This window comes from Epinephelus lanceolatus, chromosome 10 (genome assembly GCF_041903045.1).
Source record: "Epinephelus lanceolatus isolate andai-2023 chromosome 10, ASM4190304v1, whole genome shotgun sequence".
NCBI lineage: Eukaryota > Metazoa > Chordata > Actinopteri > Perciformes > Serranidae > Epinephelus > Epinephelus lanceolatus.
This window is the reverse complement of record NC_135743.1, coordinates 44,815,413-44,830,000: the sequence shown is the minus strand read 5'-3', so window position 1 is coordinate 44,830,000 and position 14,588 is coordinate 44,815,413. Positions and strand designations below refer to the sequence as shown.

General features: G+C 39.2%; 1 protein-coding gene across 2 annotated transcripts in view; it reads right to left on the bottom strand.

Moving 5' to 3' along the window:
* The window catches only part of LOC117264679 (aldehyde dehydrogenase, mitochondrial-like), a 93,317-nt gene that overhangs the window by 31,906 nt on the left and 46,823 nt on the right, over positions 1-14,588 (bottom strand). For both annotated transcript variants that reach the window (XM_078172035.1, XM_033638835.2), the window contains 4 exons: positions 12,815-12,928; positions 7,946-8,048; positions 5,574-5,758; positions 895-1,059 (listed from right to left, as the gene is read on the bottom strand). In XM_078172035.1, the coding sequence (XP_078028161.1) occupies positions 895-1,059; positions 5,574-5,758; positions 7,946-8,048; positions 12,815-12,928 (567 nt within the window). The remainder of the gene's footprint in view (positions 1-894; positions 1,060-5,573; positions 5,759-7,945; positions 8,049-12,814; positions 12,929-14,588) is intronic.

Here is a 14,588-nt window from a genome sequence, read left to right as displayed (position 1 = left end):
GAGCGGAGTCCTCTCACCATACATCCATTGTTCTCACAGCAAACAAGCGCGGCTGACGTTCTGTACGTTGCCCATTACTGGCTCTGTTTCATTAATAGCTCCATGATTGGCTCCCTTCACCAAGGAGTTTCACTTGCACATTCTGTTTCAGCCCTTCACCCGCACGCATATGTTTGCTACGTCTTTGGCTTCACTCCACAGCTGCCCCCCCCCAAATATTTTCTCATTGGATCTATACGATTCATGTAGGTCACCTATTTTGTATAGTTTTGTATTGTTTTGTACTCAAAACGGAGAATTTCGCCGAAAGGTGAGCGATTTTCATGCCTGAAATCTATGATAAATGAGCAAGACTGGTCAATAAACATGGCTGCAATCAATCAGAAAGTCTTAGCAAGGGGTGAGAGCAATCCTGATTAAACTAAGTGGAGACATTCTGTACAAAGTCCTATAAAACAGCCAAGTTTCAGTCACATGCAATTAAGGTCATATGATTGGTCTCTGTCCTTTAAATAAAAATGAAACCAGCTGAAGTGACTTTGCTTAGATTGTGAAGCCTTTCCCCTGTGGGCCGAGAAAGGGCTTGAACCAGAGATTGCCGCTTGCAACTATATTTGTGATAAAACTTGGGATTTTACACCCCTAGTTATTATTTGGTTTAGCAATGATAATAGGCTAAATTTGAGCACTAAAATTCTAACACAATGTGAATATTCAAAATAATAAGGAATTCAAAGGGGAGTGTGGAGGAGGATTAACAGCTCTACAGTAAATACATTCATAAAAAGGAAATCCATATAAAAGTGTGCATTGCATTTCACTTTCTAAGATTGTAATTGTCATTTGTAAGATGAGTTTTTATTTAGCCATTTTGAATCTTCCATACTGTCCTACCTCCTCCCTGGCAATGGTCATGTTGTCCTGGACATCTCCAAACACAGTAGGCTGGATGAAGTATCCTCTGTCAGCAGCCACTCCTCCTCCACACATCAGCTTGGCTCCCTCTCTCTTCCCACTGCTGATGTAGCCAAGAATCTTGTTAAACTGTTCCTGATCTACCTGGTGAGATCATCACAGAGGGAACAGCACTGTGGGTAAGAATGCATGCAGTAATGACAATCTCCATGAGTATAACTGCTAAATAGGCTCCTGAAGTCCCTATTATTTTTTTAAGTTATACACATAAATACTTTTTATACTATTGATGCATAAAATGGCTATGTGAGAGGGACTGCTGGTTTGGTTGTGATATCAAGAGCTCTGTAGTTCCCCTGAGCGCTATGAAGCTTTTAGCGTGTGTTCTATGCATTCTGTGTGTGTGTGTGTGTGTGTGTGTGTGTGTGTGTGTGTGTGTGGTCAGCTGCTGTCAATGTCAAATCATTAGTAAATTATCAGTATGATTTTAATATGCTTAATAACTGGGTCTTTATACTTTTAGATGCCCCGTGGCAAGTCCTACCGTTGCTCTACGTGGAGGATGGCGGAGCGACAGTTGGCCTCCAGTGACGCTGGTGCATGTATGTGGCGTGCCTTCTTGAAATCAACTTTTCATGTATATCCTTGCTGTATGACTGAGTTAAACTCTTAACTTTGTGTATTTTTACAGTCTTGAAAAGTTCACATATTGTGTTTAAGTGCTTGAACTTTGAATTTGGTCTCCTTTTAAAAAAAAAACATTTTATGTTCATCAACAGCTTGTGGCACAGGGTGGTGCCACAAAGTGCAATTTCTGAGCACACTGGGTGCCAGCATAAATTGGTCATTCCAGTAGAGGTCCCAGGCAAGACGGTATGTACAATTCATAAAGATTTCACTGATGATTACAAGTTTTAGTTGTGTGTTTTCAGCCTAAAAGAAATCCTGTCTTTTGTTCCAGCTTGTTCTTCTTGTAGGGGCGTCCCATCTGCGCTCCCTTGCAGATGGGATTGTGCTGATGCCAGAGAATTGCTACACCTTTGGCTCATGTCCTCTCCAGGGGCGTGCACTGACCAGCTCAGGACTGAGGATGAAAATGCTGTTCTTCCTCTGATCTCTGATGCTGTCTGTGTCATGGCCCCTAGCAACAACCTGACGGCCAGCAAGACACCTGAGCAAGGAGGCATAGCTTTCGGCCAATACCTGGCCACTGTCTGCAGCGTCTGGCCGACTGCACAGGTAGGTTATTCATGTATTCTTTTTAATGAGGCTGATGTGTACAGGTCAATATGATTTTGTCATTAACCATTATTATTTTGTTTAGGTCTTCGCTGGGACCTTGTCCCACACTTGACAGTCCCGGGGATATCCAAGAGTTTTTCCGGCATGAATTTCACCGCGTGTCAGCACGTCTCGGTATGTTTGAAAATAATGATACATGGTTCTAAACAGTTTTATGAAGGCTTATGAGAATTATATATTTTACATATAATTTCTAATATTATACCCATTATGGTTTTCTAATAAGAAAGTTGACATTGCCTTTTTAAAATGTTTTTCAAAAACTGTGTTTCTTTTCTTGTTCCTTTTTTTTTTAAGGTGTAAAATATTTTCATCACGCTGACCGCTTCCCCCTGAACAACCGCAAGCTGTGGTGCTGTGATGGTGTAAGTAGAATATATTATTTTCATATCATAAATAGAAAATTATTCAACACAGTATGTTTGACAGTAAAAGTCACATTTTTCAAAATAATATTTAAATTTTTTTTTGTCATTGTTTTGTGTTTGTAGGTGCACCCCAGTGACGACATGTGGATGCCTATCCTCGTGGAGTCGCTGTTGGCTGCCACCAAACAGCACCTGGAGATACCAGCACCTAAGCCACAGGTATCGCGCCCGGTGTCTCCCAAGCCTCTGCCAAAGGTGGTTCCACATGTGATTGTGGTGGGGGAGGTTGTAGTTCCACGGGCCCCCCCTCCTGAGTGGACGTCTGTACAGTTGGGCAGGAAGGTAAGAGACTGAACTTTGTAAATATGTTTCATGAAATAAAAATAAGGTTGTGAATTGATCCACTTTTTTTTTTTTGCTTTTTGTCAGAGGAACCACTCTGAACATGAGCATGGCTCTGGTTCATCACAGAGATGAGTGGTTCATCATGTGGTATGTGATCTTTCATTTAACTATGATATTTACATAACAGTGATAGTTTGTGTGCTTTATCTAAGAAAATGACAAGTGTTAGAAATAATCTACATGTCTGTCAACACTCTGCCTTGCGAGAGTGTTTCATTCATATTGTATATGGATTACGCTCGCGTAATATCACATAGGATTACGCTTGTGCGGGTCCTAGTCCTTTTTTTGTTAACCAACTGTTATTTTTTGTGTGTGTTGGGGTAGTTCCTAGGGGGTAGTCTAGCTGTTCTTAAGTGCATTCACAAGACATCCGGAGAAGCCCATAGAGATACTGTTTGTGTGTCACAGAGGATAGTCAGGTGTCTGGTTATGACAAGTTTTTTAAGTGCATTCAATGGCACAAGACATGTTCCTGATCAAATATGTAATGTAATTAATGTATGTAATAATTTGCAATAAAATTGTATGATGTTTTACACCCTGGTTTCACGTCTCACCTGAATACTGAACCATGATACTGAACTGGTAAATGGTAATGAATGGGACAGTTTCATCATCAGAAATTGTAAGAATGTTGTAATTTAAGAGTAAAAGTCAAGGAATGAGTTGTTTATATGTAGTCATTGCTTAATAGTAGACAAAAGTAATTAAGTGGTAATCATGTAGAGTTTCAGTAGTAATTTCAAAAGGGTTGTGCAGCAATGAAAAGTAATTCAATAGTAATGAGTAGTGATAAAACACTACACACACAGAAGGATGTAGTAATTCCATAGGGATTGTGAAGACATACAGCAGTAAATATGTAAGCATTGTGTAGTAATTCAATAATAAATGTGAAGGGAATGAATAGTGATTATATAGCAATTTCCCAAAAGCCAATAGTGAGACAGAAGTAATCAAGAGATAATCATGTACAGTTTCAGTAGTAATTCAAAAGGGTTTGTGTAGAAATAAAAAGTAATTCAATAGTGATGAGTAGTGATAAAACACTACATACACAGAAGGATGTAGTAATTCCATAGGGATTGTGAAGGCATACAGCAGTAAATGTGTAAGCATTGTGTAGTAATTCAATGATAAATGTGAAGGAATGAGTAGTGATTATATAGTAATTTCCCAAAATCCAATAGTGAGACAGAAGTGATTAAGTGATAATCATTTGCAGTTTCAACAGTAATTCAAAAGGGTTTGTGTAGAAATGAAAAGTAATTCAGTAGTGATAAAACACTACATACGGAGAAAGATGTAGTATTTCCATAGGGATTGTGAAGACATACAGCAGTAAATGTGTAAGCATTGTGTAGTAATTCAATAATAAATGTGAAGGAATGAGTAGTGATTATATAGTAATTTCCCAAAATCCAATAGTGAGACAGAAGTAATTAAGTAGCAATTGTGCAGGGATTTGAATAGGCATCATGTAGTAATTGTCAGTAGTGATCAGTAGTGAAATCACCCAATACATTACTCATTACTATTCAAATCACTACACAAATCACTACACAGCTCAATAGCAATCAAGTAGTGAAACAGTAGTTTTTGTGTAGGTATTTAGTAGTAGTGATGAGTAGTGATTCAGTAGTGTTTTTTTCATGAGGGTTGTGAGGAAAACATGTTCAGCAAAAGACGAGTTGTTTGAAAATGGCGTTATGGTGTTTAATGTGTGTTTTGAATCAGTCAGACTTTACAGCACTTTACAGAAGCCCCACTGCTGACTAGTATTTTGAAGGTGTAACTGCAGAGTGACACAGAAACACCATTGTACAAGTATATTACACTGGAACTCCTGAGAAGTGCAAATGCTGTCGCATTAACCAGGGAATTGGACGTCAGTTAATAATCAAAATTATATCAGAGTGACTGCACTTTCTCAGTGTGGAACAGAGATATCCTTACCAAAAAAATCATCAAAAACAAACAAACAAACAAACAAACAAACAAAAACCCTGCATTTGACATACTCAGCACTTTGAAGTTGTCTCCTACATCAAAGTCATGGTTTCAGACCATGCTGCTGTAGCAGTGCAGCACTGATTTGAAATAAATAAATCTAAAAGTCAAGATCATAAGGTGAATTTCTTTGCATTCCCAATCAAGACACTCGGGTAAGAGCTACTTCACCTTGTTAATATGGACTTCAAAACTGTTTTTAAATACAAAAAAAGAAATTCAGCAATTAGCTGATTAAAATATTAACTGTTTGACAGCCCTAGTACAAAAATATAAATTTTCATTCTTTTTTCACTCTCTCTCTTTCTTGAACTGCATTTTCCGCTGTTGTTTGTCACTTGTAAAAATGCTAAATCAATAAAATTAGTAGTAATCCTGGACATTATACAAGGATTAAAGTTTCATATTATGTAAACATAATTAATTTGGACGGGGTCTGCTCTTAAAAAAAAGAGAGAGAGAAGTGAGGGTTTTGTTACTGTAGGTGTGTTGTGGTGAAAATAAGAAAACAATGTTGCCATGAACAGCAGAGTAGCAGTGTGTAACAGAGAGTGAGTGTGTGTGTGTTACCTGAGGACCCTGCTCGGTGTTTAAGTCAAAAGGATTTCCCACCACTCGTTTCTTAGCTCGCTCAACACTCCTCTCCACAAACTCATCGTAGATGTCTGCCTGGACGTAAGTTCTAGAGCCAGCACAGCAACACTGGCCTTGGTTGAAAAAAAGAGCAAAGTGGGACTGCTCCACTGCATCTTCCACTGGAGGAGGAGATGACAAAGACAAGCTTAACTTTCACCATGGCAGAATTCCAAAAAATAAAATAGAGTTGCAAGCAGCATTCCCATTCATTCCAGGCCAACACAAGGAAGCAGCTCAATTGCCAAAATTATAGCCGCAAGCAGCAGTGAGCAAGTTCTTAGGCTTCACAAGGCTAAGAAAAGTCACTTCAAGTAAAACCAATCACACACTGGTTTGCTCATTATGATGTATGCACACTTGAAAAAAAAAGTCTATTCATATTACTGTTTTTCAAATTATGCAAATAAGCAAAATCCCATTATGGTGGACTTTCAGGCTTTTTGGAGAGAACACTAAGCTGCATATGTGTGCCAACTTTCAAGTCATCTGGACTACAGTGTGAGAGGCATGGCCTCTCCAGAATCACGTTTTGGGCCTTCATCACAGCGTCACCATGTGGCCAATTACAGCCATCCTTCTAGGGAAGTAACACAGAGTTTCAATAGGTAATCGCCATTAATCACACTTTTGAATCGCAGGTTTAAAATTCCATCGTTTTGCATTTCAATTTTATTTTCATTTGAAGTCCATATTAACAAGATGAAGCAGTTCTTAGCATTGATTGGGAATCAAAGAAATGCAAAGAAATTTACTTTCTGATCTTGACTTTTAGATTTATTTATTTCAAATTAGTGCAGCACTGCTACAATAGTATTACAACAGTGTGGCTGACCCTCTGAGATCCACATACTGTAGATCCATCATTTTCTTTCTTTAAAGGGTTTGGGGTAGTGGTGGTGGTGGTGGTGGTGGGGATTCTTTATGGAGAACATTTATGGAGAACATTTATAGATCACCTGAAAACTGGAAACCTTAAGATTAACTTGACATGCAAGTCAGCACTGTGTCAACTCTTTCTAGTCACAAATCAGTAATAAACACTGCAAAACAGTGCATAGTTTGTATCCAAAACTGTATAGGATCAACATTAAGTGGACATGTCTGTAAAGGGGAGACTTGTGGGTAACCACAGAACCCATTTTCATTCAGGTATCTTTAGGTGAGAGGTCAAGGGACCTCTGTAAATATGGCCATGTCTTTTCCCTCACCATAATTCAGCCTAACTATGGAGCATTATTTAGCCCCCTTCCTGAAAAGCTAACATAACATGGTTGGTACCACTGGATTCTTTAGGTCTTCTAGTTTGATATGATCCAATCATATGGTACCATCACTTAAGCTATAAAACTCAACACTATTAAAAAAAATGTACGCGTAATGTTCGAGCATATATCGCATCGCGAGAAATGTACATGTATATTCATGTACACTCAGAAGGCCACTTTATTAGGTACACCTATTCATCTGCCCATTAATGCTAATAGCTAATCAGCCAATCACCTGGCAGCAACTCAATGCATTTAGGCATGCCGACATGGTCAAGACAACCTGCTGAAGTTCGAACCGAGCATCAGAATGGGGAAGAAAGGTGATTTAAGTGACATAAAATGTGGTATGGTTGTTGGTTGAGTATTTCAGAAACTGCTGATCTACTGGGATTTTCACACACAACCATCTCTAGGGTTTACAGAGGATGGTCTGAAAAAGAGAAAATATCCAGTGAACAGCAGTTCTCTGGGCCATAATGCCTTGTTGATGCAACAGATCAGAGAAGAATGACCAGACTGGTTCAAGATAATAGAAATGGTTCAGACTAGTGGTGGTGGTGTAATGGTGTGGGGAATATTTCTTGGAACACTTTGGGCCCCTTGGTACCAGCGGAGTATTGTTGCTGACCGTGTCCATCCCTTTATGACCACAGTGTAGTCCTCTGATGGCTACTTCCAGCAGATAACGCACCATGTCACAAAGCTCAAATCATCTCAAACTAGTTTCTTGAACATGACAATGAGTTCAATGTACTCCAATGGCCTTTACAGTCACCACATCTCAATCCAATAAAGCTCCTTTGTGATGTGGTGGAACGGGAGATTCCCATCATGGATGTGCGGCCGATAAATCTGCAGCAACTGCATGATGCTATCATGTCAATATGGACCAAAATCTCTGAGGAACGTTTACGAAAGTTACGAATGACCAATAACCAACTGCCCCACAGTGAAGCTGCTGTTTAGGATGTGAGTGCTGCAGTTCTATCTGTAAAGCATACAAACACAGTAGTACACAGCAAGAAACAGAATACATACTGTTGGCATCAGATAGGATGATATTAGGACTCTTTCCTCCCAGCTCCAGAGTGACTTTTTTCAGGTTACTGCTGCCTGAAGCCTGCTGGATTAGATGACCCACCTAATGGACACGGACAGGGAAAGAGATAAACTATTTTATTGGTATAGAGGTCAGTGCTATATAAACTTCTGCAGCTAACCTAAGGTGGCACTGCAAAGTACAACTAGTCCATTATTAGTCAGACTCACTGGTCAATGTTTCATTTAAGATCCTCATATGAATCACCTACAAATCATATACTGTACAGTTGCAGGCAAAAGTTTGGTCACCCATGGTCAATTTTTCTTTCTTTATTTATTTTTTATTTTACTGTAAGTGAAAAAAGATGACCTGATTTCCACATATATATATACACATATACAGTACAGGCCAAAAGTTTGGACACACCTTCTCATTCAATGCGTTTTCTTTATTTTCATGACTATTTACATTGTAGATTCTCACTGAAGGCATCAAAACTATGAATGAACACATGTGGAGTTATGTACTTAACAAAAAAAGGTGAAATAACTGAAAACATGTTTTATATTCTAGTTTCTTCAAAATAGCCACCCTCTGCTCTGATTACTGCTTTGCACACTCTTGGCATTCTCTCAATGAGCTTCAAGAGGTAGTCACCTGAAATGGTTTTCCAACAGTCTTGAAGGAGTTCCCAGAGGTGTTTAGCACTTGTTGGCCCCTTTGCCTTCACTCTGCGGTCCAGCTCACCCCAAACCATCTCGATTGGGTTCAGGTCCGGTGACTGTGGAGCCCAGGTCATCTGCCGCAGCACTCCATCACTCTCCTTCTTGGTCAAATAGCCCTTACACAGCCTGGAGGTGTGTTTGGGGTCACTGTCCTGTTGAAAAATAAATGATCGTCCAACTAAACGCAAACCGGATGGGATGGCATATCGCTGCAGGATGCTGTGGTAGCCATGCTGGTTCAGTGTGCCTTCAATTTTGAATAAATCCCCAACAGTGTCACCAGCAAAACACCCCCACACCATCACACCTCCTCCTCCATGCTTCACAGTGGGAACCAGGCATGGTGAATCCATCCGTTCACCTTTTCTGCGTCTCACAAAGACACGGCGGTTGGAACCAAAGATCTCAAATTTGGACTCATCAGACCAAAGCACAGATTTCCACTGGTCTAATGTCCATTCCTTGTGTTTCTTGGCCCAAACAAATCTCTTCTGCTTGTTGCCTCTTCTTAGCAGTGGTTTCCTAGCAGCTATTTGACCATGAAGGCCTGATTGGCGCAGTCTCCTCTTAACAGTTGTTCTAGAGATGGGTCTGCTGCTAGAACTCTGTGTGGCATTCATCTGGTCTCTGATCTGAGCTGCTGTTAACTTGCCATTTCTGAGGCTGGTGACTCGGATGAACTTATCCTCAGAAGCAGAGGTGACTCTTGGTCTTCCTTTCCTGGGTCGGTCCTCATGTGTGCCAGTTTCGTTGTAGCGCTTGATGGTTTTTGCGACTCCACTTGGGGACACATTTAAAGTTTTTGCAATTTTCCGGACTGACTGACCTTCATTTCTTAAAGTAATGATGGCCACTGGTTTTTCTTTAGTTAGCTGATTGGTTCTTGCCATAATATGAATTTTAACAGTTGTCCAATAGGGCTGTCGGCTGTGTATTAACCTGACTTCTGCACAACACAACTGATGGTCCCAACCCCATTGATAAAGCAAGAAATTCCACTAATTAACCCTGATAAGGCACACCTGTGAAGTGGAAACCATTTCAGGTGACTACCTCTTGAAGCTCATGGAGAGAATGCCAAGAGTGTGCAAAGCAGTAATCAGAGCAAAGGGTGGCTATTTTGAAGAAACTAGAATATAAAACATGTTTTCAGTTATTTCACCTTTTTTTGTTAAGTACATAACTCCACATGTGTTCATTCATAGTTTTGATGCCTTCAGTGAGAATCTACAATGTAAATAGTCATGAAAATAAAGAAAACGCATTGAATGAGAAGGTGTGTCCAAACTTTTGGCCTGTACTGTGTGTATATATATATATATATATATATATATATATATATATATATATATATATCTATATACACATACATACATACATACATACATACATACGGCACACTGCTTTTGTCTTGTCAACTTGTTTATTTCCATCTTCGTATTTTACCCTGAAACCAAAGCGTTCCCAAATGGAGGACTTAAGGTTTGCAGGTGGGTCTTCAGGTTCGTCAGGCTCACTTGCCATGTTGTCAAAATGCTAGAATGCGCTGCACAAAGTGAAAGCGGAGATTTATGGTCGGACTCGGTCCATCACTCAATTATGTCCATCGGAGAACTAGATAATTTAAATGGTTCGGCTCGCAAAAACGGAATTAAAATAAAACAAACCGAAAGTCGCGTACCGAACGGTTCGACACAAATACATGTACCGTTACGGCCCTAATGTACACACATCTATATATACACATATACATATATATAACAATAAAGACAAAGGACCTGAAGCAATAGTTTGGGCATCCTGCATGGTCAGTGCTTATTAGCGTCCCCTTTGGCAGGTATCACAGTTTCTTAATGCTTTTTGTAACCTGCTAAGAGTCTTTCAATTCTTGTTTGAGGGAATTTCATCCATTCTTCCTGCAAAAGGCTTCTAGTTCTGTGAGATTCTTGGGCTGTCTTGTATGCACTGCTCTTTTGAGGTCTAGCCACAGATTTTTAAGGATGTTTAGGTCGGGGCAGTGTGAGGGCCATGGCAAAACCTTCAGCTTGCTCCTCTTGAGGTAGTCCATTGTGGATTTTGAGGTGTGTTTAGGATCACTGTCCTGTTGTAGAAGCCATCTTTTTTCACCTTCAGCTTTTTTACAGATGGTGTGATGTTTGCTTCCAAGATTTGTTGGAATTTAATTGAATCCATTCTTCCCTCCACCTGTGAAATGTTCCCAGTGCCACTGGCTGCAACACAAGCCCAATACATTATCGATCCACCCCCTTGTTTAACAGTTGGACAGGTGATCTTTTAACAAAATTGTGCACCCTTTTTTCTCCAAACATAGCTTTGCTCATTGCATCCAAAAAATCCTATTTTAACTTCACCAGTCCACTTGCAAAGTTCTGACGCTGAATTTTGTGGTAAGGATGCAGGAAAGGTTTTGTTCCATGAAGATCACATTAATACAGGTGTCGCTGCACAGTAGAATAGTGCACTACCACTCCAGAGTCTGCTAATCTTCCTGCAGGTCTTTTGCAGTCAAACGGGGGTTCTGATTTACTTTTCTAGCAATCCTACGAGCAGCTCTCCCAGAAGGTTTTCTTGGTCTTCCAGACCCCAACTTGACCTCCACAGTTCCTGTTAACTGCCATTCCTTAATTACATCACGAACTGAGGAAACAGCTACCTGAAAACATTTGCTATCTTCTTATAGCCTTCTCTTGCTGAGGGGCATCGGTCATTTTAGTTTTCAGAGTGCTAAGCAGCTGTTTAGAGGAGACCATGGCTGCTGATTGTTGGGGCAATGTTTCGGGAGTAAGAGTATTCATAAAGCTTTAAAATTTGCATCACATGGCCTTCCCTAACAATGACTGTGTAAGAGTGCTAACAAGCTAATTAAGGTCTCAGAGCCTGGTACAAATTGTCTGAGAGCTCAAAATGTCTTGAGGTGCCCAAACTTTTGCATGGTGCTTTCTTTTTTTTCCCACTCTAAAATTGTACAAAACAAAAAAACATAATACACTGATCTTGCTTGAAATGTTTTTTTGTTTTGTTATTAACAGTTTTATTATTTCTTTCTTTTAGATTTAACACATCATTAACAAAGGAAAATCAGATAGGAAAGACAAAGGAAACAAGACAAACAAAACAAGACAGTACAAAGGAAACAAAAAAAGGGGGGAAGGGGTGCAAGGGTGACATTCACATAACATATGTAACATACAATATATCTCATACAATATGTACGCAAATGTATATAAACTGGGGGCTACCGTTTTAAATGTGTAAGGACAGTGTCCCAGTGGCCTTCCAGCCCCTTATCAAAGTCTTTTAACAGGCAGGCTGCCTGTTCCATGTAAGTATTCCTTCAACCAAGTGTCCCTTGATCTTGCTTGAAATGTCGAAAAGCATGTTTCAACTTTAACTTGATGCCTTTTGGGGATCACTTCATCTTTTACTCACTCAACTATTCACAGTAAAAGAAATGTTGATCAGGGTTGCTTACACTTTTGCATGCCAATGTACTACTTTGAAGCCAATCACTCCATAGAAAAAGAACGTGCTATGTAAAAAATAGGAGAAGGTGAGATGGGTTACAAGAGAAATTGAAAGCGATATAGTGAAGCTATTAGCCAGAGGTACAGGTGAATATGAATATTTCTCGATATGAAACCATGGTGGTGTATGCTCAGGAGCTAATGGTCACTGTGCTAAATGCCAGGGACTAAATGAATAGTGATAGGGATGAAGATAAGGCAGCCCCAGTCAAACCCAGTCTACTCTTCTTTGTGGTGTAGGTCGTTCCTCGGTCCAAATAAATGCATTGCAGTTTTTATATTTATATTTTAAGTTGTAAATGTAAGGAAGACGACCTGTTGATATCTGAACTGACTGCTTCAAGAATGGGTTCTATATACACTTAACAGAAATCACACAACACAGTGATAACAAATTGTTTTATATCACTATCTGGCCATCTGACCTGAAATAATGCTGTTAAGAAAACTTAAGGGAATAACTCCAACTCATTTTGTATTTTTATCCTCATGTGGTCATAAATATACCTGCTGGACTATGAATTAGTTTTACTATGTAGACATCATGTCACTGTCCTAACAATAACTTAAGGTATAAAACAGAGCATTGTCCTACCTCTGTGGACCCAGTGAAGGCCACCTTGTCAATATCCATGTGCTTTGCAATGGCAGAGCCAGCTGATGGTCCGAAGCCAGGCAAGATATTCACAACACCTTCAGGAAAACCCACCTGGAAACACAATCCAGTCAACTAAAGCTTAAAACAAGTTGGTCATTAGGATTGAGTACATCCAAAGAAGAAATTTCTGTGTGAGCTCTGTCTGCAAGCTTAAGAATTATTTTTATGAAAGTTACCAGCTACAGTTTCAACATCCCTTTCCATCTTGAAAGGATAGTGCATGGTGTGCAAGTATTGCTAGAGTTGTACTGTAGCAGAAATATATAAAACTTGGCCTTCCCAGCTTTTACATCGTATAACATTTTCTGATATACAAGTCAGAGGAAACCTTTCTGATATTTCAGGAAGTAACCTCTGACACTTGACCACATTATTTGTGCTCATAACACTGAGGCTAACAATTTCAACACATATCCTGATAAGCAAAGTGAGATTGCACAATACTATGTGTGTGTGTGTGTGTGTGTGTGGACAACCTAGGTTAAACACAGTATTATTAAGAAAAAGCAAAAACAGCTCTGGCTGGTTTATTTTCCATTTAATGACAGATACTCGAAAGTCTTTCAGTCAGGTTGTACTGTAATGGTTACTCTGCTGTTAATGGTTACTTTCAATCATGGAGCAGTACATTCACTCAAGTGCTGTATTTTAGAACAATTCTGAGGTACTTATACTTTACATGCGGATTTTTGTCTTATGCTATTTCATACCACTACCATACACAAACCACTACATCTCATGCAAATGTTGTACGTTTTACTGCACTGCTTTTATCTGATATTTTTAGTTACTTTACAGATTCAGATTATTCATACAAAATATAAATCAACTAATAAATTATGATATATAAATACAGATTAAATTAAATTGAGCTCTACCTTTACCAGCTGCAACATTAAAGTTATGAACACATTAATACATCAGTGATTATAATCCAATAATGTAATACATACGATTGAATGAATAATTTAAATGAGCTGTTCTGCATCGTGCCTGTTTTTTCTCTTACTTTTTTACAGTGCTTTAGGTACATTTTAATGCAAATACTTTTGTACTTTGTTTAAGAGTTTGATTGCTTTTACCTGTAACAGAGATTTTTATACAGTAGCATTGCTATTTCTACACAAGTAGAAGTTTAAAATACTTCCTCCTCTACTCGATACTTTTCATTTTCCAGTACCGTACAGTGCTCTCCATAATGAGTTCGAACTATATATCCTGTATTTATCTGATTAATAAAGACAGAAAAAAGTCTGACCACTAAACCAAGTTGGCTGGGGCCCATAAAACATTTAACTTGATTTGGGCCTGCCAACAGCCATTTCTAATGTCGGAGACATATGGTAGACTAGCGTGAGCTTTAATACAAAAAAAAAAGCTAATATGTTCTTAATAGCCCCTTTTCCACCAACATTTCCAGGAACTTTTATTACCAGGAATTTGTTTACCTGGGTAAAATAATTCCTGGTAATCTGTGTGGTTTGCCACGTTTTCCATCCTCGTTAAATTCAATACCATGTCCTTCAGTAACAGAGGTTTCCCATACCGACTTTAAACTCTCCCGAATTGATCAGCTTATCGATAGCGCTGTAGGCTCGCTGCGAACAACACTCGACTCTGTAGCACCTCTTAAAAAGAAGTTAACAAAGCAAAGAAAGTTCGCTCCTTGGTACAACTCTCAAACCCGTAATTTCTAAGAAATATCGCAAAA